General features: G+C 40.7%; 1 protein-coding gene across 2 annotated transcripts in view; it reads right to left on the bottom strand.

Moving 5' to 3' along the window:
* Positions 1 to 6032: 6032 nt before the first annotated feature.
* The window catches only part of KIF15 (kinesin family member 15), a 39749-nt gene continuing 20546 nt past the window's right edge, over positions 6033 to 25235 (bottom strand). For both annotated transcript variants that reach the window (XM_030479278.1, XM_030479270.1), the window contains exons 18-35: positions 24413 to 24520; positions 23521 to 23626; positions 22766 to 22931; positions 21194 to 21335; positions 19956 to 20035; positions 19685 to 19760; positions 19336 to 19422; positions 18264 to 18368; positions 17293 to 17415; positions 15467 to 15613; positions 14389 to 14493; positions 13980 to 14144; positions 13426 to 13532; positions 11118 to 11190; positions 10528 to 10565; positions 8767 to 8932; positions 8233 to 8364; positions 6033 to 7927 (exon numbers count right to left, since the gene is read on the bottom strand). In XM_030479278.1, coding sequence (XP_030335138.1) covers positions 7844 to 7927; positions 8233 to 8364; positions 8767 to 8932; positions 10528 to 10565; positions 11118 to 11190; positions 13426 to 13532; positions 13980 to 14144; positions 14389 to 14493; positions 15467 to 15613; positions 17293 to 17415; positions 18264 to 18368; positions 19336 to 19422; positions 19685 to 19760; positions 19956 to 20035; positions 21194 to 21335; positions 22766 to 22931; positions 23521 to 23626; positions 24413 to 24520 — 2010 coding nt within the window. In that variant the 3' untranslated portion in view covers positions 6033 to 7843. The remainder of the gene's footprint in view (positions 7928 to 8232; positions 8365 to 8766; positions 8933 to 10527; positions 10566 to 11117; positions 11191 to 13425; positions 13533 to 13979; positions 14145 to 14388; positions 14494 to 15466; positions 15614 to 17292; positions 17416 to 18263; positions 18369 to 19335; positions 19423 to 19684; positions 19761 to 19955; positions 20036 to 21193; positions 21336 to 22765; positions 22932 to 23520; positions 23627 to 24412; positions 24521 to 25235) is intronic.

Genomic DNA, 25235 nt, shown 5'->3' with positions numbered 1-25235 from the left:
CTTTGGAGGGGAAGATTTATGAGCACACCAAGGAGAGAGGCAAAGGCTTTGCCCCTCTTGGTACACGGCTGCCAGATGGTGATGAGCTAGGATGGTCTCCTGAAGCTGGGAACTTGGAGCAAAGAGCTCCCAGGCTCTTCCAGGGACACTGACTTTACATCTTTCTAATACAAAGGGAAAGGCACGAACCCAACTCCAGTGGCATTTCCACCCCAAGTCTATTTTTATGCTCCTGCTGGACACAGCATAGGTCTGCCAGTCATGATAATCTTGACAGATTCTGATACAGAGGCTGGCAGGAATGTGTCCTTAGGTTCTCTGCACATGCCACAACCGTGACTCACTTTCTGTGGTTACAAGAAGACAACCTGGCAAGCCCAGAGCAAACAGGTGATATCACCAGCATGATGCACACATTTACAGGCATCACTAGAATGTTTCTCAATTAGGACTGCAACTAAAACTTCCTAGTAAAACAAGATGTGTGGACAGAGAGAAGTCAGTACCTTAGAAATGGTGATTCCTGACACATGTTCTGCGCCAGCACATGAACACAGACACACTGACCCAGGACTGATGTGTAGGTACCAGTGATCTGGTTGATTACATCACACAGATAGGAATCAGCATCACCTAGAGTTGTGAAGAAAAATGTTGCTTAAGAAACTCCATTTTACCAACCATTAAAGCAATTCCCAAGTGAAGTGGGGAGGGGGATGTGTTGAACATGGACATTCCCAGTGTCCCAGAATTAGAGTTGGACCTACACACAGCAGGAATGGTGATCAAAACCCCATCCTGGTGAAGAGTTCAAAGGAAAGCACAGCAACCTTACAGCGAGTAACATGAGGAAGGGTTAACTGAGAATTACAGGCCTCAGGTACAAGTAGCAAGTTAAAAGGTGTATGTGACTGATGGGAAGCTGAAGGAATTAACGAAAGGCTCCTCAGCCCTACAGGGCAGGCATGGAGCCATTTCAAGAAGAAAACCAGGAACAGCAGAGCAGCAATATCAGCTGCCTTCTGCATCTGACTGCATTTCTATTTCAGGAGGGGCCCTCTCATGGAAAACTACTGATGCACAGGCACCTTCCACAGTTTACTTTCAGCCTTCCCTGAACTGGGAAAGCTCCACAGCCACAGGGTGTGAAGAGGAACAGTGGCTGATAAGCCCATGGCTCTGATTACCACCAATACTGACTCAGAGCAGACCAGGTCCCTCCGAGGCTGTCACTGCCACCATGCCACTGCCAACCTGCCAGGAAAGATGCCACCAGTGTGGTTTTGCAAGTCAGTAAGCGAGTAGGTGTTAGCAGGTCCTTGTACAGAGCGCACAGGGTTAGCTGGGAGTGCCATCACGAGGCAGGGTGGTGAGGGGTGCTACAGCACAGCACCGTGTCCCCTCCAGCAGCCATCACTCCTCCCTCTCCGTTGGGTGCTGCACGAGCCAGAGCACAGCCATGTGCAGCAGCACGAGGCTGCAGAGCATCGTTGCGAGGCCAACCCACCACAGAGGTGCCCATGTCTCCCCGCAGAGAAACTTGCCCAGGATGGCCTGAAGGAAAAGACAGAAAGAAAGGTTTGCTGGGACGAGCCACCCCAAAGCCTCCTGTGCTGCCAGAGCTGTAAGGAATTCTGCTGAGAGAGAAAAACCCTGCTTAAGGAACTCCTGCTGGGACCATCAACAGAAATAGCTGCTGTGGGTGATGCTGAAGATCACAGAATCCAAGATTGGTTTGGGTTGGAAGGGACCTTAAAGCTCATCCAGTTCCAACCCCCTGCCACAAGCAGGGACACCTCACACTAGAGCAGGTTGCTCCAAGCCCCTGTGTCCAACCTGGCCTTGAACACTGCCGGGGATGGGGCAGCCACAGCTTCTCTGGGCACCCTGGGCCAGCGCCTCAGCACCCTCACCGGGAAGAACTTCTGCCTAGTGTCAAATCTAAATATCCCCTCTTTCATACTAAAGCCATTCCCCCTTGTCCTGTCACTACATTCTCTTGTCAAAAGCCCCTCTCTTGATTTCTCTGTAGGTCTTGGATGGCTGCTGAGTGAAAAGTGAGCAGAAAAACCCTGTGGGTCAAAACTGCTCTTGCTGTCAGCAGAGGCGGTACATCTTCACACCCAGCCAGGGTGGCTTTGCTTTGTCACAGGTGACAAAGGCAAAGCAAACCAAAGCTCCCAGCTCCGGCTCTCACTGGCAATTAGAGAAGTTCAGTAAACTGTGCAAGGCACTGCCCTGGGCAGCAGCTCCCTTCCTCCTGCACCACCCAGGGAAGTCCCACAGCCTCTGACGTGAACAACAGCCAGAGCAGTTGAGGCCTGACACAACCATTTAACTTCTGCCTGCAACTCTCCCGCTATGGCCAGCAATGTGGGTTGTGAGATGAGCTGCCACCACTCGCATCCAGTGAGACCATCACATTAGAATCACAGAATCGATCAGGTTGGAAAAGACCTTTAAGCTCATCCAGTCCAACCGTGCCCCAGCACTGCCAAGGCCACCACTAACCCATGGCACTGAGGGCCTCGTCTACACGCTGTGTGAACACTTGCAGGGACGGTGACTCCAGCACTGCCCTGGGCAGCCTGTTCCAATGCCTGAGCACCCTCTGGGGAAGGAATTGTTCCTCATCTTCAGTCTAAACCTGCCCTGGTGCAGCTTGAGGCCACTTCCTCTTGTCCTGTCACTTGTTCCTTGGGAGCAGAGACCGACCCCCCCTCACTGCAACCTCCTGTCAGGCAGTTGTAGAGAGCGATAGCTGCTGTGCTCCTTCAGGCTTCAGCGCGTGGGGAAGGGATCTACTCATGGAAGAGGCAAATTTGGAGGCTGTCATGGTCACAGAATCAGCAGCCGAGCAGGAGAGTCGCAAGGCTTTTGCAAAGACCATTCACATCACTGCGTTGCAGGCAAACACCAAACCAACACAGCTGATGTGAAGCAGCACAGGCAGCTGTAGCAAAACCCCAAAAGGGAAAACCCTATGTATTTCACTGACAACTCATTCACACTCAGTAGTTCGTGGGTGCTTTAGAGCAACACCCAACAGTGGGCTTTTGAAGCTGAATTACAGCTGGTATTACATGAAGATGAAGGACTGTTCATCAGGGACTGTAGCGATAGGACAAGGGGTGATGGGTTCAAACTGAAACAGGGGAAGTTCAGGTTAGATCTAAGGCAGAAGTTCTTCCCTGTGAGGGTGCTGAGGCGCTGGCACAGGGTGCCCAGAGAAGCTGTGGCTGCCCCATCCCTGGCAGTGTTCAAGGCCAGGTTGGACACAGGGGCTTGGAGCAACCTGGTCTGGTGGAAGGTGTCCCTGCCTGTGGCAGGGGATTGAAACTGGATGATCTTAAGGCCCTTTCCAACCCACAGTTTTAGCTGCTGCAGCCATCTCCCTAGCCCCCAGGTACCATGTACTTGATGTGAAGACACCAAGGGAGGAGATCACAGGCACATCCTGACTCTCACAAGCACCCAGGGAGCACATGAGGGCAAGTAAAAGCCAGGTTTTTCCTAAGCCCATAGCGATCATGCCTTCCTAGCCCGTCACCTTTCAGTCCATGGTGGGATCCACCTTAAAGCAGACAGAAATGGAGATGTGAAGCCACAGAGGTTCAGGGGTTTGGGCTCACCTAGCCCCACTTGTGGCAAAGGGCTCCAACTTTATCAGGGCAATGGTAAAGGATCCAAAAGGATTCCTATCAATGAAGCACTTTGCTTTCTCACCACCACCCTGGCAAACTCTGTGGAAAGGAAGAAGAGGGACAACCAAGTCCAGCTGCTACCAGTACTCTGAGGAAGAAACCTTCTGTTATGGCTCACCATGGGATGGGGTTTGCCTCCCAGCTTCACTCTCTGCCTCTGTGACCAGACAGTTTTACCAGCTCAGTGTAGTTGTGTACATCCACACACCTCTCTTCTACTGGGTAGGCAGATCTGGGAGTAAAGAGATGAGAAGGGAAACCGATTCTCTGTGTTTCACCTAAATTCAGTGTATCAGAAAGAGCCTACCAAGGCACGCTGCTGGGGAAAAATAAAGCCTAAAGAAAGAGACCTTGTTATTGTCCTCAACCATCTGCCTGAGGGTGTGGAGAGGATGTAGCCCATGCTCCTCACCAAGGAGTTGGGATATGGCAAGCGACAGCAAGTTTGGAACAAGTGAAATTTCCATCTAATACAAAGAAAAACAAGTGATCAAACAGTGGGAACAGAAGCCATGGTCTCTCCAGACTTGGAGAGAGGAGAAGACTACTTGGAGAGACTGTAGAAGGTCACGAGTGACCTGTTGCAGAGCAGGGGTTGGACTAGAGACCTCCAGATGCCCTGCCTGACTTGAATTAGACTGTAGGTCTGTGAGTGGTGGAGCAAAGCTGGTTCCCACCACCACAGCAATTGTGATCTTCAAAAGTGACCCTGAACGCAATGGGTTGTTCTTCTGACCTTCCTCTGTGGCAGAGCCAGGGAAATCAGCCACAGTGTGCTCTGCAGGTGACATTGTGCCCAGAAGGAAGGTTCTCCAGTGAAAGGTTAAGTCCCTTTTCGTCCTGGGCAGAGGAATGGTCATCACAATGGCATGCTGGCAGAGATAGGAATATCCCCAGGTGTTCCCCACAAGGAAGGAGGGAGGTAGAAATTCCTACCCTGCTAAGGGCTCAGCCAAGCCAGCCCAGTGAGTCAAGGATTACTGTTCTGATTGCTTTTCTAAAAGATTAATTTCAGTGTACACTTCAGATAATCCAGAATCACTCCTGAAGTGGCAGAAGTAATTTTAGACAAAGTTTGGCAAGGGAGAGGAGAAAGCAAAGGAGAACTTTTGTTCAAGTGCAATGACCCCTCTCAGGCTGGGCCAACACAACACATCACCCTGGCTGGGAAATAAAATCCATCTGGGTGCTGCTACCTTATGTCATAACCTCTTAGTAACGTCAATACACTTCTAACATTTGCTGCTGCTTTCTCTGCTGCGCAGGTGATGGCTGCTCTCATGCCTAGATGCACAGAATCATAGAATGAACTAGGTTGGAAAAGACCTTTAAGCTCATCCAGTCCAACTGTTGCCCAGCACTGCCAAGGCCACCACTAACCCATGGCACTGAGGGCCTTGGCTACACGGGGTGTGAACACTTGCAGGGACGGTGACTCCAGCACTGCCCTGGGCAGCCTGTTCCAATGCCTGAGCACCCTCTGGGGAAGGAATTGCTCCTCAGCTCTGGCCTAAACCTCCCCTGGTGCAGCTTGAGGCCGTTTCCTCTTGTCCTGTCACTTGTTCCTTGGGAGCAGAGACTGACCCCCCCTCACTGCAACCTCCTGTCAGGCAGTTGTAGAGAGCGATAAGGTCCCCCCTGAGCCTTCTCTTCTCCAGACTAAACCCCCCAGGTCCCTCAGCCGTTCCTCATCATACTTGTGCTCCAGGCCCTTCACCAGCTCCGTTGCCCTTTTGTGGCCCTGCTCCACCACCCCAATGTCTCTCTTGTAGTGAGGGGCCCAGAGCTGAACACAGGATTCAAAGTGCATATTCCATGTCACAGATTTCCATGTCCAGATGGCTTCTGAAACATCTCCAAGGATGGAGACTCCGCCACCTACCTGGGCAACCTGTGCCAGTGCTTGGTCACCCTCACAGTGGAAAAGTGTTTCCTGATGTTCAGAGGGAAAACCTGTGTTTCAGTTGGTGTCTGTTGCCTCTGGTCCTGCCACTGGGCACCACTGGAAAGAGTCTGGCTCCATCCTCTGCACAGCCTTCCTTCAGGTATCTGTGCACGTTGATGAGATCCCCCTGAGCCACCCCATCTCCTGGCTGAACAGTCCCAGCTCTCTCAGCCTCACCTCTCAGCGCTTGCTGGGCTGCCTCCAGTAGCTCCATGTCTGTCTGGAGATCCCGTAACGGGACCCAGTACCCCAGATGTGGCCTCACCAGTGCTGAGCAGAAAGGAAGGATCACCTCTCTTGACCTGCTGGCAACACTTCATCACAGCACCTTCAGAAAAACACCCAAAAACCCCCACCAACAAATGGGCAATACTTCTGTACATTCCAAAGGAGAAAAACACCCAGAAAAGATGCTGTCAGCATTTTCAGCAATTCCATGCTCTGCTTTCCTGTCAGTGCAGAGCACATCCTTCTGGGGGTGGGGAAAGACACACATGATCCACACTGATAAGAGCATCAGGATTTAAATTTTTCAATTCTCCTTCCTGCCACCCTTTCTGATACACACAAAAGGATCAACAGGATTAACAAGGACTTAGATTTTGTTTTTTAACCATTTCTAATAACCACAGAATCCCAGACTGGTTTGGGTTGTGTGACTTTTTCTGGACTGTGTCTGTTCAAGCAGTGTCTTCTATTCCCCCACTTAGTGACCCCTGCTTACTCCTGTAGAAGAACTTACATACTCCATCCTTCTATAAAAGAATAAAGCTTTTGTACATTAACCACCATTGCCCACATTAATTTTTCCTTCCCACCCTTCACCAGCATGCCCCTTCCCACCTTCCCAGCGCTGAGGCTGCCCCATCCCTGGCAGTGTTCAAGGCCAGGTTGGACACAGGGGCTTGGAGCAACCTGCTCTAGTGGAAGGTGTCCCTGCCCATGGCAGGGGGTTGAAATTGGATGAGCCTTAAGGTCCTTTCCAATCAAACCATTCTGTGAGTCTCTGACTCTATCAGTGAAACAGTGGGCTGAGGACAAGCGTTTGGCACTCAAGCATACCAACACCCTGCTTTTAAAGTCAAACTGGCATAAACCCACTGCAAACAGGCTTTCAGAGCCAGGTTTGCTCTTAGGCATCCCCATACTACACTTCTCTGTTACACACCAGCAGACAGGCTCCATCTGCCCGCTGTGTGCCCACCTCACCTGCCCACCCTGCGGGTGCCCTCAGGAGCCAAGTCACAGCTGGGCTCCTCCCGCTCTGCCTCCAAACCCCTCTGAAGACCGCACGTGCTTCTTCCCCGTCACGGATGCAGGAAGCAGCAAAGCCCCGAATAACACAGAGCACGCTTTAACCTGTGCAAGCCGCTTCCCTGTGCCATTTCCTCCTTCCTTATCCCAGCAGCAGGCCGCCTCCCTGCCCGGCCCCAGTAGCTGCCGCCGCCCCCAGCAGCCCCTCGCCTCCCCACTGCCAGGTTGCAGCCTGCCTCAGCGCCGGGACGGCGGAAACAGGACCTGTTGGTGAAAGGGGAGAAGGAAAAATGGACGTGGGCCATTGTGGTTTATATACAAAGGCTTTATTTGTTATGTTATAAAAGGATGGAGTAAGTTCTGCTACAGACATACAACACAGAAAGGCTCTCTACTATGCTATTTGTCATATATACTATATGAAAAAGAAATGCTCCAGTTTAAAGAGTTTTTTTACCTTACTACTTCACATCAAAGTTCAAGTAGAAAACAATCTGACAGACTAGGCAACTCCAAAATCCATAGATAAGCTTCATTCTTCTTCCCTTCAGCCAAACAGTGCAGGAACTCACTAGGAATTCTGCCCTCCAACTGACACGCATCTTTCTCTTCATACTCTCTTGCCCCATTGCTTTGTGGGCAAAAGTAAGTACTGTATAAAATAGCCAAAAATAGATTGATAGAACTAGTGACAGGTTCAAGGAAGTACCTTCTAGCACCGATACAAAAATCAGTTTTTGAGAAATGCCAGGAAGGCGATAATAGGTCATTGATAGCTGCCCACATGGCTGGAATTCAATTCTTCACTAAAGGTTATTACCAGCCAAAAATCCAGGAACTAAATTACTTGACTTTTGCTGCGGTCCCAGAATAAATAAGTTTGACACCTGGTTTTTGCTTATTCTGTACACTTTAAAACTCTGCCTCTGAAGCTGTATCATTAGAGCTGCTCCCGATGTTTACAGGCATCACATTTTTTTGATTCTTTCAAAGAAGCATTTTCAACTCGCAGTTTTTCAGTCTCCTGTAAAACAGAACAAACATGGGTGCACTAAGGAAGTTATACTCACTTCTTTCATGCTTCTAATTAGATAGTATCTACGCTCGTTCAAGTGTTTCACACACTATGTACTTGAGGAAATCAAATGGGGTGATCCTTGTCTGGGACCTGTGAGGAGACAGACCAGCCACAACCTACACAGCTGCATAAAATCAGAGATATCTATTCATGGCTCTCCAACAGAAGAGCAAGAGGTTTAGTTTGCATTCTCAAAGCTTAGCTCTCTATGTGAGGCCATTACTTCATTTATATTCTACTCTGCAACTTACCGCCGTAAGTTCAGTGTAATCTTTCTTCAGTTTCACAAGATACTGAATCCTCTGTTTTAGGTTTTGATGACCAATTAATTTCCCGTTTTCCTCCGCAAGAGAGTTAACCTGCTTCCTCAGCAAGTCCATTTCCTGTAATTAATAAATACACTGTAGACTGTAGCCCCTCCTTTTTTCCAGAATAGCTTCTTTAGAACATACTAACATTTAAGTTTGTTGTAACATGTGATGAAAGAGTCAGCTCATTCAGGAAATACTTACTGGTCTTATGCCTCCTTAGATAGTACATGAGATCCCTCTGAAGGGCAAAGAAAAAGCACCCCTTGATTTGACTTATGAAATGCAACAGTGATTTCCATACCCAGAGTTAGACTAGTGCGGGAAACAGCATTACAAATATAACTGCAAGACAAAACATTTTCAGAGGCAGTCCTTGATTGCTAATTCAATTCAGAATATTGTGCAATTAGCAACAGCTCTACCTGCTGAATAGGATTCTACTGTAAAGAAACCAAAAAAAGACACATGTATAACCTTCACAACTCTGTCTCTCTCTTCATACACTTCCTCCAGTTTTGATCTTATTTCTTCTTTTTCATGAAATGCTTTGAGCTCCAAAGCTCTTGTTCGTTCCATCTCCAGAGTAATTTCAAGACAAGTATTCTCTTTGATTCTGAGGCTATTTTTGGTTTCTTCTAATCTGCCAATATAAAAGAATCATAAAATATTAGAAAACCCCAACATAAATGGCATGCAGCTGAATTACTGTGTCAGCCTTGGACATGGAGGCAGGCTCCTTTAAGAGTATCCTTTTGAGACAATATATTTTTCCCTAGAACTGAGTGCTAAGAGAAGGAAAAATTCCATTCTGCTGGTGTTTGATACTGTCTCTTAACTAGGCAATGTTTTGGAGTTGCTGCTCTTTTTGGGAAGTATGCTGTTTCCAATCCAGGACGTACAGCTCCACTCATGAAAGAAAATGGAAGCTTCACTTACAAGAACACTTATAATTAATGCAAAGTCATCTGAATTTGCAGATGAACTCTGCTGCTCTCCAGGTTTCATCTAAATTGTTGCTTTTCCCCAACAGCCTTGTTGCTCAGAAACATCTCTGAACAGCTCTGAGCTTGTTTGGCCTGGAAACAGCAGGACCACTACTTTGGATAGACATCTTGTGTGCTGAAAGTGTTTTAATTCTTTCAGGCTCAGAACATTAAACTATGCCACTAAACTCAGCAGCCTGTCTCCTGATGAGATGAACTTTAGTAATTACACATAACCATTCAAATATTGCCTAAATTATGTTTGCCATTGAATCCTAGAATCAGTATTTTTGCCATTGGTTTTGTTTCACTGCAGCCTCATGTTACTATATAACAACAGAACTCATTTGCTGCACTTGTCAAGATGTTTTCTCAGTGACAAAAGTGTCTCTTTTTACCCTCTTTGTGCATTATTTGTTTGTAGGAGACACTGTACCACTCTGGTTCAGAGACCAGAGAGGTATGAAAAACCAATGCATCAAATAGCAAAATAACCCTAATCAAGACTAGAGAAAACTTGATATAAATTACTTTTGAAATGACCATGTGCATAAAAACCTACCTTCATCTTAATTACATAGAAAGCAATCCATTAAATATAAATAACTCAAATATTAGGAGATTCAGCCACTATGAATCATGAAGCAATACAGATGAGTAGCAGGAGCAACATTTTCAAACTAATTGTTATTGACTAATTTAGTATTTTATTTCTTAACTACTATCCATCCATGGTGCAAGTCACTTGAATTTTGAGGACCACTTGCACAATAGTGCAAACACTATCTAAGAATCTTCTAATAATAATCAATGTTCATTATTCAAGCTGAAAGGCAAAATATTTTAACAAATAGCATAAAAAAGGGCAAATAATTAGATTAAAATTGTAAAATATGCATGATATTAAAGAAATGAACAGTATTTCAATTTTAAAATGTATGTGCACATAAAAATTCAGAAGATTTATAATTTAAAATTCAAAATGTCCCTTTCAATGTAAGTTTTTCTATGGTTTCATCTATTTCAGTCCTGATACAATGCTACCATTTTAGAAAGTGTAGTAGTAGATGCTACTACCACCTGCTGATAAGAAAGAGTAAGAACTCAATGTGTCTTGCAGGAGTATAAACAACATTTACAAATTACACCTTTTATAGTTTCAGATCTTGGACTTCTATTATTTAAATATACCTTTTTGGCATTAATGATTTTAATACAAGTCTCCAGTTCAATGAACAATATTTAAACTTACTCTGCTTTGATTTTCAGCATCTCCTCCACTGCTTTATTCTGTAAAAGTTCAAAAATGTTAGTTATGTTCTTCATGTTTAATATATATAAAAATATTTGTCACTGAATTGATGCTACTTATCTCATTCCAGATCCTACCAAAGTCATCCTACTGCCCAGTAATTCACGTCTCTAATATTAATGTCTTTGCTGTATGCACATATTTCCAGTTTCATGCCAGCACAAATGACCCACAGCAATATCTCTGCCCATTCATACAGAGCAAAGCTCAAACAGGGGGTTCTTCTGTCTGGGAGATCCATGGCAACCTCCACTGTGACATTAACTTCCCTTTGCAGCACCCTGACATTAGCAAGTGACACAGTCTTCACTTTCCAGCTCTACAGATGAGTCAGATTTAATGGTCTGAATTTGTTTTTGCTTATTGTGCAATCTGACACTGAGTTCATTGGTGTCAGACCAAAATAGAAACCTTAAGATATAAGAGGCTGCATCTGTTAGGATTCACTAGAAATCAGTGTGTGTTTCTCTGCCATGCAATAGAAGAAAATATTAATACTTCACAGCAGGGAAACACGAGAAGGGTAATACCTTGGCACGTTGTTCTTCAGCAACCTCCTCCTCTTTCTCTTTGAGGTACTGAACGTCAGGATGTTTCTGATCACTAAGAAATCAAAGAAGGAGGAAAGTTTCTCAAAAAGAGGAAACAAGTTGTAAAATCAACATCTTACCCAGATTAATGTGTCTTGACACATTTTCCTACTCAGAACACCAAACATCATGAAATAACTCTAGAAGGGTTTAAAATTTTATATTCCAAAAACATCACTCCTTTGTTAGAATATAGAAAATCTAATGTTTTAATGAAAACAATTCAAAGGTTAATAACTATGCAACTGTATGTTAGACAGCTTTGGGACTTAGGTAGATATTTTGTTGGTTCATGATGCTCACATGCATATAGACTGCAGAAAGCAACTCCTTCCTCAGTGGTCTTGCCAAGTTAAGCACGTAGAAGATTTTTGTATTCTGAAGACTTGGAAACTTCTCATTTTGTTAGTTTTTAATAAAGATGACATTGGTTGGAAGTAAGCAAACACCATAAAATTAAAATAACCCCCAAACCAACACACTGTTGGAACACTTCATTCTTGTAGTGTGCCTTAAGGGGAAAACTTCATTGATTAACAGTTCCTGTAATTTGATGTAATTATAAATGATTGCTATTTTCAGTAACTTAAAATCTTTAGCATACCTATCTGGGGTGATTTCTTTTTCATATGTTATAAACAGCCTCAGTCTCTCAGAGTATGTGTATGTGTGGGTGTCTTTTTTGTTAATGTTAATTAAATGCCAGCTTGAAGAGACTAACAACTTCTGAGAACTAAAATAAAAATCATATTTTCCTTGTCAAATTTTCATACCACCCACTTCCAAAATGCACCCAAATATACATCCAGCTTATAAGTAGTTGGACAAAACTGCACCACACTTTGTTTACTTATTCTCAGTGGATATTTGCATGAATTTTAAAGCTTCTGAGAATTACTGTTTAAGGTTGAGAGTTTAAAAAGTTTTATTGGTTTAAACCAATAGAATTATTGGTTGTGCTTGAGCCTTTCAAATTCTAGTATTAGTCAGCCAAAGTAGTGAGCTGAGCCTGCTCCAGCTTAGCATTAGAGGTGCAGGCTGATCTTTCCTGTACAGCTTCCTCTTCCCTGCCCTAATTCTAAATACCAAAAGAGAGCAGACCCTTGGTCTCATTCTGTATTCTCAAACATCCTCCAATGCAATCCAAGATGTCACAGATCATTACTTTGTCACATGTGACACCAATGATCAAATCATCTCACTTTCTAACACTGGGCCACACAAAAGGTAAATTACTACCTGCTGCTATCAGCTGCTCCCTTAACATATAAGACATGTCTGCTGTGAATATCCCCACCTAAACCTGATTGCAAACTGAACAGAATGCCCTAAAGACATCATCATCATTCAGTATCCCACCTGATCTTTCCCACCTTGTGCACAGAATGTTTTCCACAAATGAATCTTTAATAATTGAAGATTGCTGTATAATACATATAATGCAGGACAAATTGGAGCTGCATAGACACCTGCAACTACAGCATCTTCTAATTGGAATACTTAATTTTGCAAATTTAATAGTGTTCTTTTATGTTAAATCTTACCAAAAAGTCAGTTCTAAAACTGACAACACTGATACTTCACTGAATACAGATAAAAGTTCTGGAAAATATTTTTAAACAGCTAATAAGCAAATAAAGATTAAACTCCTACTTAGCATTAAGTTACTGTTTATTAAGTTGCCCTTTAAAAATGAATTGTCATTAAATATCAAAAGAATTATTTACTGCCAGTTAAGATTCCATTTCACAAGATGTAAACCAGCAGATTATTTAATTCTTTACAAAATTGATACCTCCTCTCCCCATAAAAAAAACCAACCCACTAACCTTCAAACTCCCCAAAAAAGGGTTCCATCTTTTCAGCGGAAGTTCACAAGATGGAGGCCTGATTCCATTTATGGCTATGTTAAAGCTTGCATTGAATTCATTTAGACATTCCCTATTTACTGAATCCATAACTACGCAAGTGATATGGCAATATATAATACATAGAAATGGTTATGCAGGTAATTATTTCACATTCTATTTCTATTTCCTTTATAAAGCTTTGTATTTCAGAATCTGTGATTTAAAGGCAATAAAGTTTACAAGCCAGTAAACCATTTTCATAGAAGAGGCTGAGTCAATCTCTAATTATATGAGCAAATAGGCAAGATTGTATTTCAATTAAAACCTGTACATTTGTTTATTTTTCTTGCTTGCTTAACTTGCTTCAAGTTAAGACAGGTTTTCTTGGTTTATTTTACCTGTTCTTGCTTAGTCTCTGAGCTTCTACAAGGTTCTGTAAATTCCTGTTGTTCTCCACCAGTATCTGCATTTCCAGACGCAAGTTCTCCAACTCATTTAATTGTTCCTAAGCAAGTGAAATTGGAAATGTTTTATTTGAAGACCTAATTGTAATTCCAGTTTTCATTTCCAATTGAATATGTTTTTTGAGTAAAAGAGAAGATAAAACGATCAGAAAGAAGCACAGCTCTCTGGTCAAGATCTGCATCACCCTCCCATTCATAGTTTCATTAGAAACTTGATTTAGAATAAGTCAGAACAGTTTCATCAGCAAAAATGATGATACCATTTGATATTCACGAACAGGAAACAACTCAGTCCTTAGGAAGATGAGATCTATGGGACATTGCAAACAAGTTGTCACCATTTGTTATCAGCCTAAGTAAAGAGAAGACCAAGAACTGCCTTCCTGCTTTAATGGGCAGACTACTAAGCAGAGCTCATTAAAAATCTGAGCTCTGTGTTCTGTCTTATTTTAACCTTACAAATTGCCTGAGATACTAACTCGCAGTACCTTCAGCCTTTGAATTTCATCATTTTTAGCTTTTCGTTCTTCATTCAGCTCATGCACAAGGTGCTCCAGGTTTATTGCAGAAGCCCTCCGATCAGCTATTTCTTGCTCACGAGTTTCCAAGAGCTTTGCCAAATTCACATCAAACTTAGGGGGAGTTTTTGCACACTGGCAAGTTAAAAGAAACAAAACCAACAAACTATTAGCAAGGAACTGTTTCCCCTATGTATTGGTTACATCTTTTCATACTTAATCAGAGATGTATGTTAAAAAATTCCTGGCAGACAAAGTCATCAATAATACATTAGAGTTACAAAGAAGGTGAATTGGATTTGACCATTCTTGATACATTGTCAAGTTTATCAGTCCTTTTTGATGAGTTTTAATAGTCATTACAATGAAAATGCCACACCTGAGGAAATGTTTCTGAAGACGAGTCAACAAAGCAATCTAGTTGCTCCATTTTTAGTTCATATTCATTCTTCCTCTTCTCCAGTTCTTCTGTCACTTTGTCCAACTATTAGAAACCCCAATTAGAAGTGAATTAGTTAATAATACATACAAAATAGTAAACAGCAGCCAGATCTCTATTGTGAGCAAGCTTAAGTACACCATGGGCTATTTTAGATTACTTTAGACTTCACTTTCATAAATATTTTGTACATTTACCTAATAACTGTTAATCATTCCATAGTTGCATGTAACAAGCATTTTCTGAAAGCATCTATATACTATAAATTATGTAATTAACCTGAATTTTGATCCTGTTGTTGGTTCACCTTGCTAACACAAGCTATCTTTCAAAGAGCTTCCTAGCACAGAAAAACTAGCATCAACTTTGTTGGCAAACATTACTGGACAAAACGTGATTTGATACAAAGATTTTACTGGTATAGATTTAATCAGTTTCCTGAAAGAGAATATGCTAATGTGACAAAAGAACCCTTCACAAAACAACTTATCCTAACTAGAGTTTTTGCCAGCACAAACATATCACTTAGGGCTAGGACAGTTGTGACAAGTAGAACTAAAATTTGGACAAAGGCTTAAGATAGCTATTTGGTCTGCAAAAGCTCCAAATCATCTCAGACTGCATAATTTATAGAGCTCAACAGTTATCCTCATCATATAATGATCTTGTTTGTGGGCAAGTGTTAAGCAGAAGAAAAAATAACCCCCCAGGTTAAAGTGCTTACAGCCTCAAGTTGCTCTATTATAGATACTGGTAATTTTACTCAGCTTTCAGAGTCAACATTTTCATGATTGTTAAACACCTATTCCAAAGTATTTAAAAGTTACCTAGCCTTTGTTCAGAAGCTTTTGAACTACTACTACTACTACTTTGCTTTTACAGGAAGGAGTGTTGCTCTTCACCAAGAGTATTGCATACAAGACGCTCTAAAATGACAAGTAAAGCCTATTCCAGAAGCTACAATTAACCACAGCTCCCTCCCAAGGAGCCAGTTATCAGAAGAATTTCCTTGTTTTACCTGTTCCCTGAGTTCCTGGATTAGAGCTTCTTTCTTTGTTATGTCTTCCTGTGCAGATTGAAGCAATGAATCATGCTTCTTGGAGGCTTCTGTCAGTTTTATTAGCTGATCAACAGTATGATGTAAGTCTTCACACAGAAGGTCTCTCTATTTTAAGTCATTGGATGAGCAAAAAAAGAAATGTCAAAGTTACCCTCTGAAGCAGTTGTTTCAAGATGCCAGGGGAGGTTTAGACTGGAGCTGAGGAACAATTCCTTCCCCAGAGGGTGCTCAGGCATTGGAACAGGCTGCCCAGGGCAGTGCTGGCGTCACCGTCCCTGCAAGTGTTCACACAGCGTGTAGACGAGGCCCTCAGTGCCATGGGTTAGTGGTGGCCTTGGCAGTGCTGGGCAACGGTTGGACTGGATGAGCTTAAAGGTCTTTCCCAACCTGGTTGATTCCATGATTTTAACTTTTGTAATTCTTGCTAAAAGTGCCAACAGCTACAAGCACCTCCATTTTCCCCCCCACTTTTTCATCATTAATTGCAACAAGCACTCAACTATAAATTTCTTATTTTAGCATGTTTTCTGTATCCAGTGTCTTGGTTGCAGAACAAAAATGAGAGCTTTACCACAGTATAGTCAGTTAGATACTTGTAGGAGATATTTGGAATCAACCACTGTTTTAAAGTATCATGTACACTTAAGAAGAGATACAATGCTTTAAATAAGAAATAATAATATATAGATTTTAATCCCTAGTGAATTAGTGATTACAGCTTTCTACTGCACTGCTATTCTGTAGATACCTCTGGATTTATTCTAGGATCTAGACTCCCACCCTGTCTGGTAGGGTGTTAACCTAGAAGGGGAAACACTCCTTAGTATTTTAAACGCCACCTTGGATTAGTTCTTTTTGTCCAGTCAAGAAAGCACGAACGAAATTAGTAACTGATGCACAAAGTCAAAGAAGGAGAAACACTATGATTTTTATCAGGAGCCAGATACACTCACAGATAACACTGTAGTAAGAATTGGTATTCGGTTTATAATAAAATAAAGTGATCCATTTGGCAGGTGACTCAGTTTGGGGGTTCCAGAATGCCAGATTTAGATATGATTATTATTGAAGACAATCTGTTTATTAAACATAGTAGAAATCTATTTAAGAATGGGGTTTGGTGAAGCAAACACTACTCTGGAAGACTTAACCGGTGCTATATAATTGGACTAAGCATATGTAATACGACAGATGATCTTGCAGAAATTACTTGTAAGGAGAGGTTAGTGGTTTTAGACTGATGGGCATGTTCACCAAAACATGAGAGCAATAACAGGAAAGACAGAGTTAAAAAATGAAAGATGCAATTTGAAAAGCAAGCAGTTAAGTCAACAATGCATCCTAAATCTGTTTCCAGCAGATGGAGCTTTTAGTTAAAATTATGAGTAAAGAAAATATGTTACTGAATATAGAGGCAATGGGGGAAGAGAGAATGTTAAACATAATATATTTGTCTACCTATTTTAATTTCTCAGCTGCTAATGTAATGTTGCCATTAAATTCAGCTGATGACTCCTCAGTGGCCTTAACAAAACTAAAGCAGGCTTTTAGCATAGGTTTTTATGAAGTAGCTTATAAAATATTTATGTCACGTAATGTGATAATATAACAGAATTTGTCAGGTATCTCATAAAAAATTCCTTTAAGAACAGCTTAACTGGCTATAGTTTGAACCAAAATGAGGTTATGTTTTACACAAGTATTTTAAGCAAAACTACATCCAGTTGGTCTCTTGAACAAATTATCATAATCATAGAATAATATACTAATATTATTGTTTTTACCTCAATGTTATCAGCTATTTTACTTCTCTCCAAGGCTTCCCTCAGCTCTTCAATCTTCTTTTCCTGATCCTGTATGATTCCTTTGCTTTCTTCTCTTGCAGCCAGAAGAAGATTATACTTGCACTACAAAGAGTATTATATTAAATTTTATGTTATCTTGGGAAATATTATCGATGTCATCAAAGAAAGTTGGCCAACATAATACAAATAAATGTATTTTGCAAATCCTGTGATGACAACTACAAACATTTAAAATCTCAGGGTCAGTTACTAAAATCAAAATGAAATAATACTTGCTACATTGTACAAACTATGCTATTAGAAATGAGTTCAGAACAATGGAAAAAGATTTAATATGTATTAGCCACCACAATACGTATTAACCACTAAAACCATTATTAAAAACCAGATAACCATATGGAGAAATGTGTCTCATCAACGTTTTGTCCGTAGGACCTTTTGAATTCATAGTTCATACATATACATTATCTAAAGCATTTTGTGGGCTGCTCCGTTTGCAAACCAGACCTATTTCGATAAAGAAAATGCATCATATTTATTCACTTACTCAAATATATAGTTTTAGTTCTTTATATGTGTTTTCAGATGGAGAACATAGTAATATCAGCAACAAAAATTCACTCAAAAATTAATTTACAATTCAGCTTCAATTGCTGAGCTCTTAAATTGCCAGTTTCTGAGCAAACCTAAGCGTGACTGTCAGCTGAGTGTAGTTTGCAGGATGTGAATAGGTCCCTTTGGAGACACAGCTCTTTACCCACCACATGGAGTTCAGTTTTCAAGACAGCCTTAGGCAAAAAAGTGTTCAGAAGATTTCAGCATGTCAAAACAAAGAAGTTTCCTTCTAAAACGCTACAGCAAGTTATGCTGTTTGAGAACCATGATAAGACATGTCATTGCCTTCCATTTCAGAAGAACTATACCATGCCCTTCAAAATGACAGAACATACATTTATATCCTCGAGCTCTCTTGTCAGACCATCTAGGGACTCAGTTTTATGATTAAGTGAAGACCTCAGCTCCTGGATCTGTCTCATCAAGTCAGTTACAACTTCCTGCAACATAGAAAAGTTAATCTTGATACATCATAATACACATTTTATTACTGGACTTTCTTTGGTGTGTAATTTGTCAATACTAAATTTCAAACAATTGTTTGAAAAGGAGGCCTTAATATGCACACGCAAAGGAGTAACAGAAAATTTGTTGATAAATCATTGGGTTTTGTTCTAAGCACTTACACAAAGAATTAAATAACCTGCTGTGCTCATTAGAACAGAAGCCTTGCTCTCTGGTCTAGTCTCAGGCTGTAATAGGTTTTAACAGAAGTACTACAGTTTAAGGTTGCATCTGTTTGCAGTGGGAAAAGGCACATTCAAGGATCACCACTGCACTGACAACAGCAGATCCTTCTGACCTTGTAACATGTCAAATGTTTTCGTTTAGCATGGAAAAAGGAAGACTTACCATTGAATCATGCTGGATGGTAAATGCACTATTTCTTATGCCTGTTTTACATACAGCATGAATGCTTGTACTATGGGAACTTTTGCTTTTTAAGCTTTCAAACTACTGGAGCAGTCTTTTCCTGTAGAAAATGCTTTGATTTTATTAATAAAAGATACCCAGAGTCACATTCCGACATCAGCTTTCTTATTTTTTCTATTAGCCCATTCCAACATGGCACTGACTGGAAAGCCCTAATGATCACCAGGAAACCTGCATTGTTTATGCATTGAATGTTTTGTCCAGTAGACAGCTTTACCTTGATACTTTTGTTTGTCTGTTTAACTGTCAGTTATGTTGTGTTGTCTCTGAACACATACAAGTTTCCTATCACCCTGAAAACTCCATGTTTACTCCAGGAAAAAGTAGGATTTATTTTACCCAGATACACAGCCAGGATTGCCTTGAAGCACAGAATTACTAAGTAGCACAGAAAGGCTGCTCTGGGCTTTCAGTTCTACTACAGAACATAGTTACCTGCAAAACTGGGTATCAATAACAGAAATAAGCCCAAACCTTATCTGTATCATTTGTCTTCTTCAAAGAAACAACCATTTCTTCAGCAGCAGCCAGCTCCTGTTCCAATTTCTGCAGTTTTGCTTCCTAGAAGAAATAATAATTGTGAAGGAGAGAATTATTTTTGAAGTATGCTTTGTAAAGTACAAAGCCATGCAAAAAGGGAAGGAGGTAAGTTGTTCACCTTCCCAGAAGGACTAAGCAACAGCTTAACAAAATCTGAAACTCAAGAACTCTACATTTATTTTGCTGGTAAACAACAGAACAGTCAGCTCACTGTTGAAATTGCTATTAATGCTCAAAGAAATCTGGGAACACACGATTTAGACATTCAGTTCTGCTGTTGTACCTGCTGCTCACACTGGGTCACCATTTCAGAGGATGGTTTCTCCACCTGTGTTTTTCCAAGCTCTTTCAAGAGCTCCCTGGAGAAGAAAACATTTCTAGTAAGAAATACAATCAGAAGAATAGGAAGCTTTAACAAGAATCAAGTCATGTAAGTGTATTCCTATAGCACTTACACTTCTACAAACAAAATACCCATCTGAATAGAAAACCTAACATAGGACAAACCCAATGAAATGAGATGAAAATAAGCCCCACTGCTAATTAAAACTTACTTTGAACTGGTTTCTTCTTGCAATTGTAATGTTAGCTTTTCATTAAGTTCTTTCTCTGTTTTCAGGAGTTCATAAAGATTCTAGAATATCAAGATATATGTTGTTACAATAAGATCTTTATAATCATTTAAACCAAAATAAAAATCTAAAATTTCTAAGATAACTGAAAAAACCCACCACGAAACTTTAAATGGAAACAGAAAGATCCTTAGCTTTGTTCTAGACAAGTTCAAAAGTAAACTCTTATTCATATTAAGCAATCAGCTCTTTTCACCTGCCACTGATTATAATTTCATGTAGTTATAATGTTCCTCAATATCAAAGGTTTTAAAGGGAGAAATTAGAATTTTCACCTATAGATTAATCTGGGGGGATTTTTCAAACCCCAACCAGCAGTTCAAGATATCAGACTATAAGGAATTTAAAATTATCATTTTCAATCTGTCAGTATCCCTTTAAACACTAAAAAGGAAAACTCAGAGCAAACTTGCTGAGCAGGCACAGTATACACTGCAGAAAAGCAGGCGAAATCATTTGCAAAGGCCCTTGGGCAACCTTGCTGCTGTTTTGCAGTCACTTCAGTGTGACAGGCTTTCAAGGACACCATCAACTGAATTGCAGGACAGCGATCCACCACAAGAAGCCACACATCATTTTAACAAGACCACATCCAAGAAACTGCTTTGTAAATATAGAAGTAGTAAACCAGTCCTAGCTAGCTCCGAGATAAAAGGTCACCAGCATTTTGATGCCAGGATTCTTTTTCAAAGCAGTTTCTTGTTCCTTTACCGATTAATCCATCTCCCTCAACATTTCCAGAGCCATTTCCTCAGCCAAAACCCCTCCTATTTCAACATGTTGGATATTTCTTGTAGCCTTGCACTTGCAAAGATCTTGCACCAAGTTTTAATAAAGATTCTGGGCACGTTTTCCAAACAAAATCATCAGGAAACCTACTACTACTGTGGAATCTGTTATCAATGATACAGTAACAGAAATTACTATAGGTTGGAAGGGACCTTAAAGCTCATCCAGTTCCAAACCCCTGCCATGGGCAGGGACAACTTCCACTTCAGCAACTGGTCTAGTGGAAGGTGTCCCTGCCAGTGGCAGGGGTTGGAACTGGATAAGCTTTAAGGTCCCTTCCAATCGAAACCATTCCATGATTCTATGAATTACGCAATCTGGCTACAAACGTAACTTATAATGAAGTCTTTTAAAAGCTCTGACTGTCTTACACGAAGCTCAGTTTTCATTGCTTCTGCTTCTTGTTCAAGTTGTTGCTTCAGTTGATCTGTCTCAAACTTGGCTACTTCCTGCAAATTGTCATAGTCATCCTGCAGGCTTGCTTTTTCCTCAAGAATCTTCTCATGTTCTAGCCTGCCAAAAAAAAAAAAAAACAAACCAAAACCCACCCACAACATTAAGAATTTGTTTCATTATAAAAACACTCCAATGAATTCTATTCAATAAGCCACAGCTAATATAAAGTTATTTTAGAAAGAAGTGACAATAAATGGTAACTGGTTTTTAAACTCATTCACTTCAGTGGCATTGGCAGAGAAGGCAGAGTACTCTCATCCTTGGAAATAATTTACTAGTTACAAAATGTCATAGAAATTTCAGTCACTGTGTCTTAACAATGGTGTTCACCCATTAAAAACCCCCCAACATTATCTTTTTTAGCCAGTTGTTGGACAAAAGACTGCTAGAAAGATCTTCAATACCTACAGTTGCTTAGTTGATATCTGGGTTATTTATCCCCCATATACCTTTATATATTCCGCACAACTCTGGTTATTTACCTCTAAATTGTTGCTCTGAAAACTTTAATTGCATCTTTCACAAAAGCGAAAAGCAAAGAGCGGTAAAAGAGCTGCTAGACAAGTGTTATGAACCATGGTCGTAATGGAGAGCCTATAGAAAGAATACCCTCCAAATAGTTAGTACTTGTGCTAACACAGAAAAGAGATCAATGAAACCACATTTAATTTCAATTCCAGGTTCCCAGTCTCACAATGCATCATTCAAGAATTGATTTCAGCCAAGACATGTCCCTGCCCATGGCAGAGGGTTGCATGATCTTAAAGTCCTTTCCAACCCAAACTATTCTATGATTCTATGACCCATGATAATGCAATAACATAATTAAGCTTTCCAGGACACCCGTCCCCAAACCCAAACTACAACAAACCAAGCAAAACCCAAACTGCAACATAACTAAGGTCATGCTAATTATTAAAAACTTCACTAATTTTCATCTGCTAATGATAATGGCAATTCTTGCATACAACATAGTGAGCTTTTCAGGCTTCAGTAGTCAAACTTCAGATTATTTTTTATTTATGGTTTCTTTCTGCTTGTATTTTTAGAGCAGCATCACTATGTCAGCTGCTTCATGTGACTGAAGTAACAGTTAATTTTTAAGACTACACTGAAAATAAAAACCCTATCAGCCCGAACGAAACAATATCTCTTCAGCCACTTCATTTCTGGAGGTCACTTAAGTTTACAGGTACATACTACTTAATGCAAAAATGCTGTAGCAAACCAAAGTTAAGGAAGCCACATTTTATTTTCTTTCTGCTAATTTCACCATGTTCCCTGTTCTGAAATAGGCAGGGAAAGAGTTAAAAACAAACACCCCCCCCCCCCCCCCAAACCAAACCAAAATAAGCAAAGGTCATAAACACAAAATAACAACTTTAAATAAGAGATCACTAAGTGCAAGTTGACATGCAGAAAAGAATTAAATCACTGGATGCCTCCAAAAATGGAGGTTAAGCCATTTTACCAAACCGCCAACATACCTGACACTGTCCAGCTGGAACTGTACATCCATATGTCTAGCAGAAAGCTGACTCATTTCTTTCTCTTGCTTTTCCCTAAAGGCACGATATTCCAGTTTTACAGCAGACAACTCCTTGTCTGCAGAATTCAGGACAATGCGCAAGTCACAGACTTCACCTTTTAATACTGTCAAAACCCAAATATTTGACATGTTAGTTGGAAAACTGTGCTAGATACAGGACATGCAACACTGCAGAATATCCTGGGAAAGTCTCACAAAACTTCCTGCATTTTCAGTAGATTAACCTTGAAGGTCACACACACAAGAAGGATTTCTAATGGGAAAAGGTCAATGAAACATTGACTTTAAGAACTAAAGAGTACAGGCAGAATCAAAACCATTCCAGACAATATCACTGTGTGTCCCTAGACCAATAGAGGATTTTCCCTTTTTTAGTTAATTTTTTTTTTTTATACACTATATCCTGTACTCCCTTCACATTCAGAGTGAACAGAGAGCAATTCTGAATATTGTGTAATGTGCAAGACTGGGCAGAGAAAAACTATTCTGCAAATGTTAGAGATTTACTCTTTGAAAACATTAAAAAAAAAAAAAAAAAATCAATTTTTTAGGGACTAACAACCCAAAATATTTACTCAAATGTGCTATTGTTAATCCAAAACACTAAGATACCTCAAAACCTTCATATGGAATGTCAGCATGTCATGGTTTAACCCAAGACACAGAACCCAAGACAGTGTTACATAGACTTACTATCAGTATTGCTTTGGCTGTCTTGAAATTGCTTTTCAAGTGATTTTATCTGTTCCAGGAGCTCCTGGCGTTGTTTATTCCAGTCGTTCCTTTCAGATGAAAGAAGCTTGAGAAGAGAAGTACAAGTTTTAAACGGAAGGAAATGTAGGAGTGGCCAAGCCACAGAGCAGTAATAATGATGTAATAATGTATTAGAGCATTTAATCAACTGGTTATAAATACAAGATGCATTTTTCTTTCAATTTGATATTAGGCAAATCTGAAACCCATAGAAGTCCAAGAAAAAAAAAAAAAAAAGTCTGGATATAACTGAAGATATTACCTTATCTAAAAAGTTCATTTAAAAGCAACCCACAGCTTAGGAGCTGAGGTCTACTTCAGAACAGAGCTATCAGAAATGAGACTGATCCAGGAAGCATACAGGCCTTATTTCATTTTCTATGTTAAATCAAACCTAGTGATTATGGAAGACCTGTAAATGTTTTATACAGTAAGGACATTTTGGTTCAGTTCCTTGAGGCAAGTAGTGTTTTCAGTATTCCAAAGTTGAAAATTTCCTTGTAACTATTGCTGTTTTCCAGAAATCAACAAGTTGGCCAAAAACAAGCACAGACATCCCGAGTGTCTATTTGCTTATACTTCAAATCAAGCCAGCTCAGCATCACAACACTTAAAACAACAACCCCCAAAACCCCAGACCTGCAGTGTTGTGTTAAATAAAGTCTTTGTCTTCCTGCACAGACCTGAGCCATGATGCTATGTACATTTTTCAAAAGCCAAAATACAGTAACACTGCAGACCTCACTGAAGACACAGTAGTATGAGTGTGGTAGATATCACCTTGACATATATACACACTCACACATGGCTCTGTGTTGTATTGTTCTCTCACCTCCTGTATTTGTGCAGAATGATGCTCCAGTTTATCAACTTGCTGCTGGAGTTTCAGATTCTTGCTTTCCTCTTCATCCAGCTTTGTCTGCATTGTGCTCAGTTGCTCCTGTGACACAGACACTCAAAATTAGAGCACCCATCTTCCAGCTATTCTCACATGCCATATGGCAGTCTGTGCATATTAAGTATAAAAATGTCAGCTACTTTCTTTTTTTATGACCTGAACCAACAGAAAACAGAACACTCAAAAATAAACTGGTATCTTAAGTAGCTGATTTCTCCTATTGCCAACTAAACTGCCAGAACACAAGAAAATCTGTCAGGGAATACAAGGACTGAATCCAATAAACACTTAGTTTTCAGACACATGCTCATCTTGGAGAAATAAGATTTTACAAAGAAGTTACTCAAAATATACACTAGCTTAGTTTCTTAGAGGACCTCTGCACTATGGTAGCATGAAAGAGGAGTTTTAGCTATTGTGCCTGGGTTATATATGCACTGAAGTTAGTTTCAGCTCCTGGAGAGTAGTTAACTATGTGACTAAAGACCTTCCCTGCCCATTAGAAAAAAGACAAAGCGTAATGGTGGACAAGCATCATTTGGCAGGTTTCTTCAGAGAATGCATATTATATATTAAGCTTAGATATTATTCCAGATGTAGGTCTCACCAGAGACTTATAAAGAAGTTTCCTCAGAGTCAAGTTATTAGGTTAAAATAGGAAAAGATTAAATATCCTGTGTATCTTAAACTACTTAAGATGTTCAACTCCAGTCCCTTTCAACATTTTCACGGTAAATCTTTTTAAGTACAATTATGT

Source organism: Strigops habroptila, chromosome 1, assembly GCF_004027225.2.
Source record: "Strigops habroptila isolate Jane chromosome 1, bStrHab1.2.pri, whole genome shotgun sequence".
NCBI classification, from domain to species: Eukaryota; Metazoa; Chordata; class Aves; order Psittaciformes; family Psittacidae; genus Strigops; species Strigops habroptila.
Note: the sequence above shows the minus strand (reverse complement) of the source record. Positions and strands in the feature narration are given on the sequence as shown.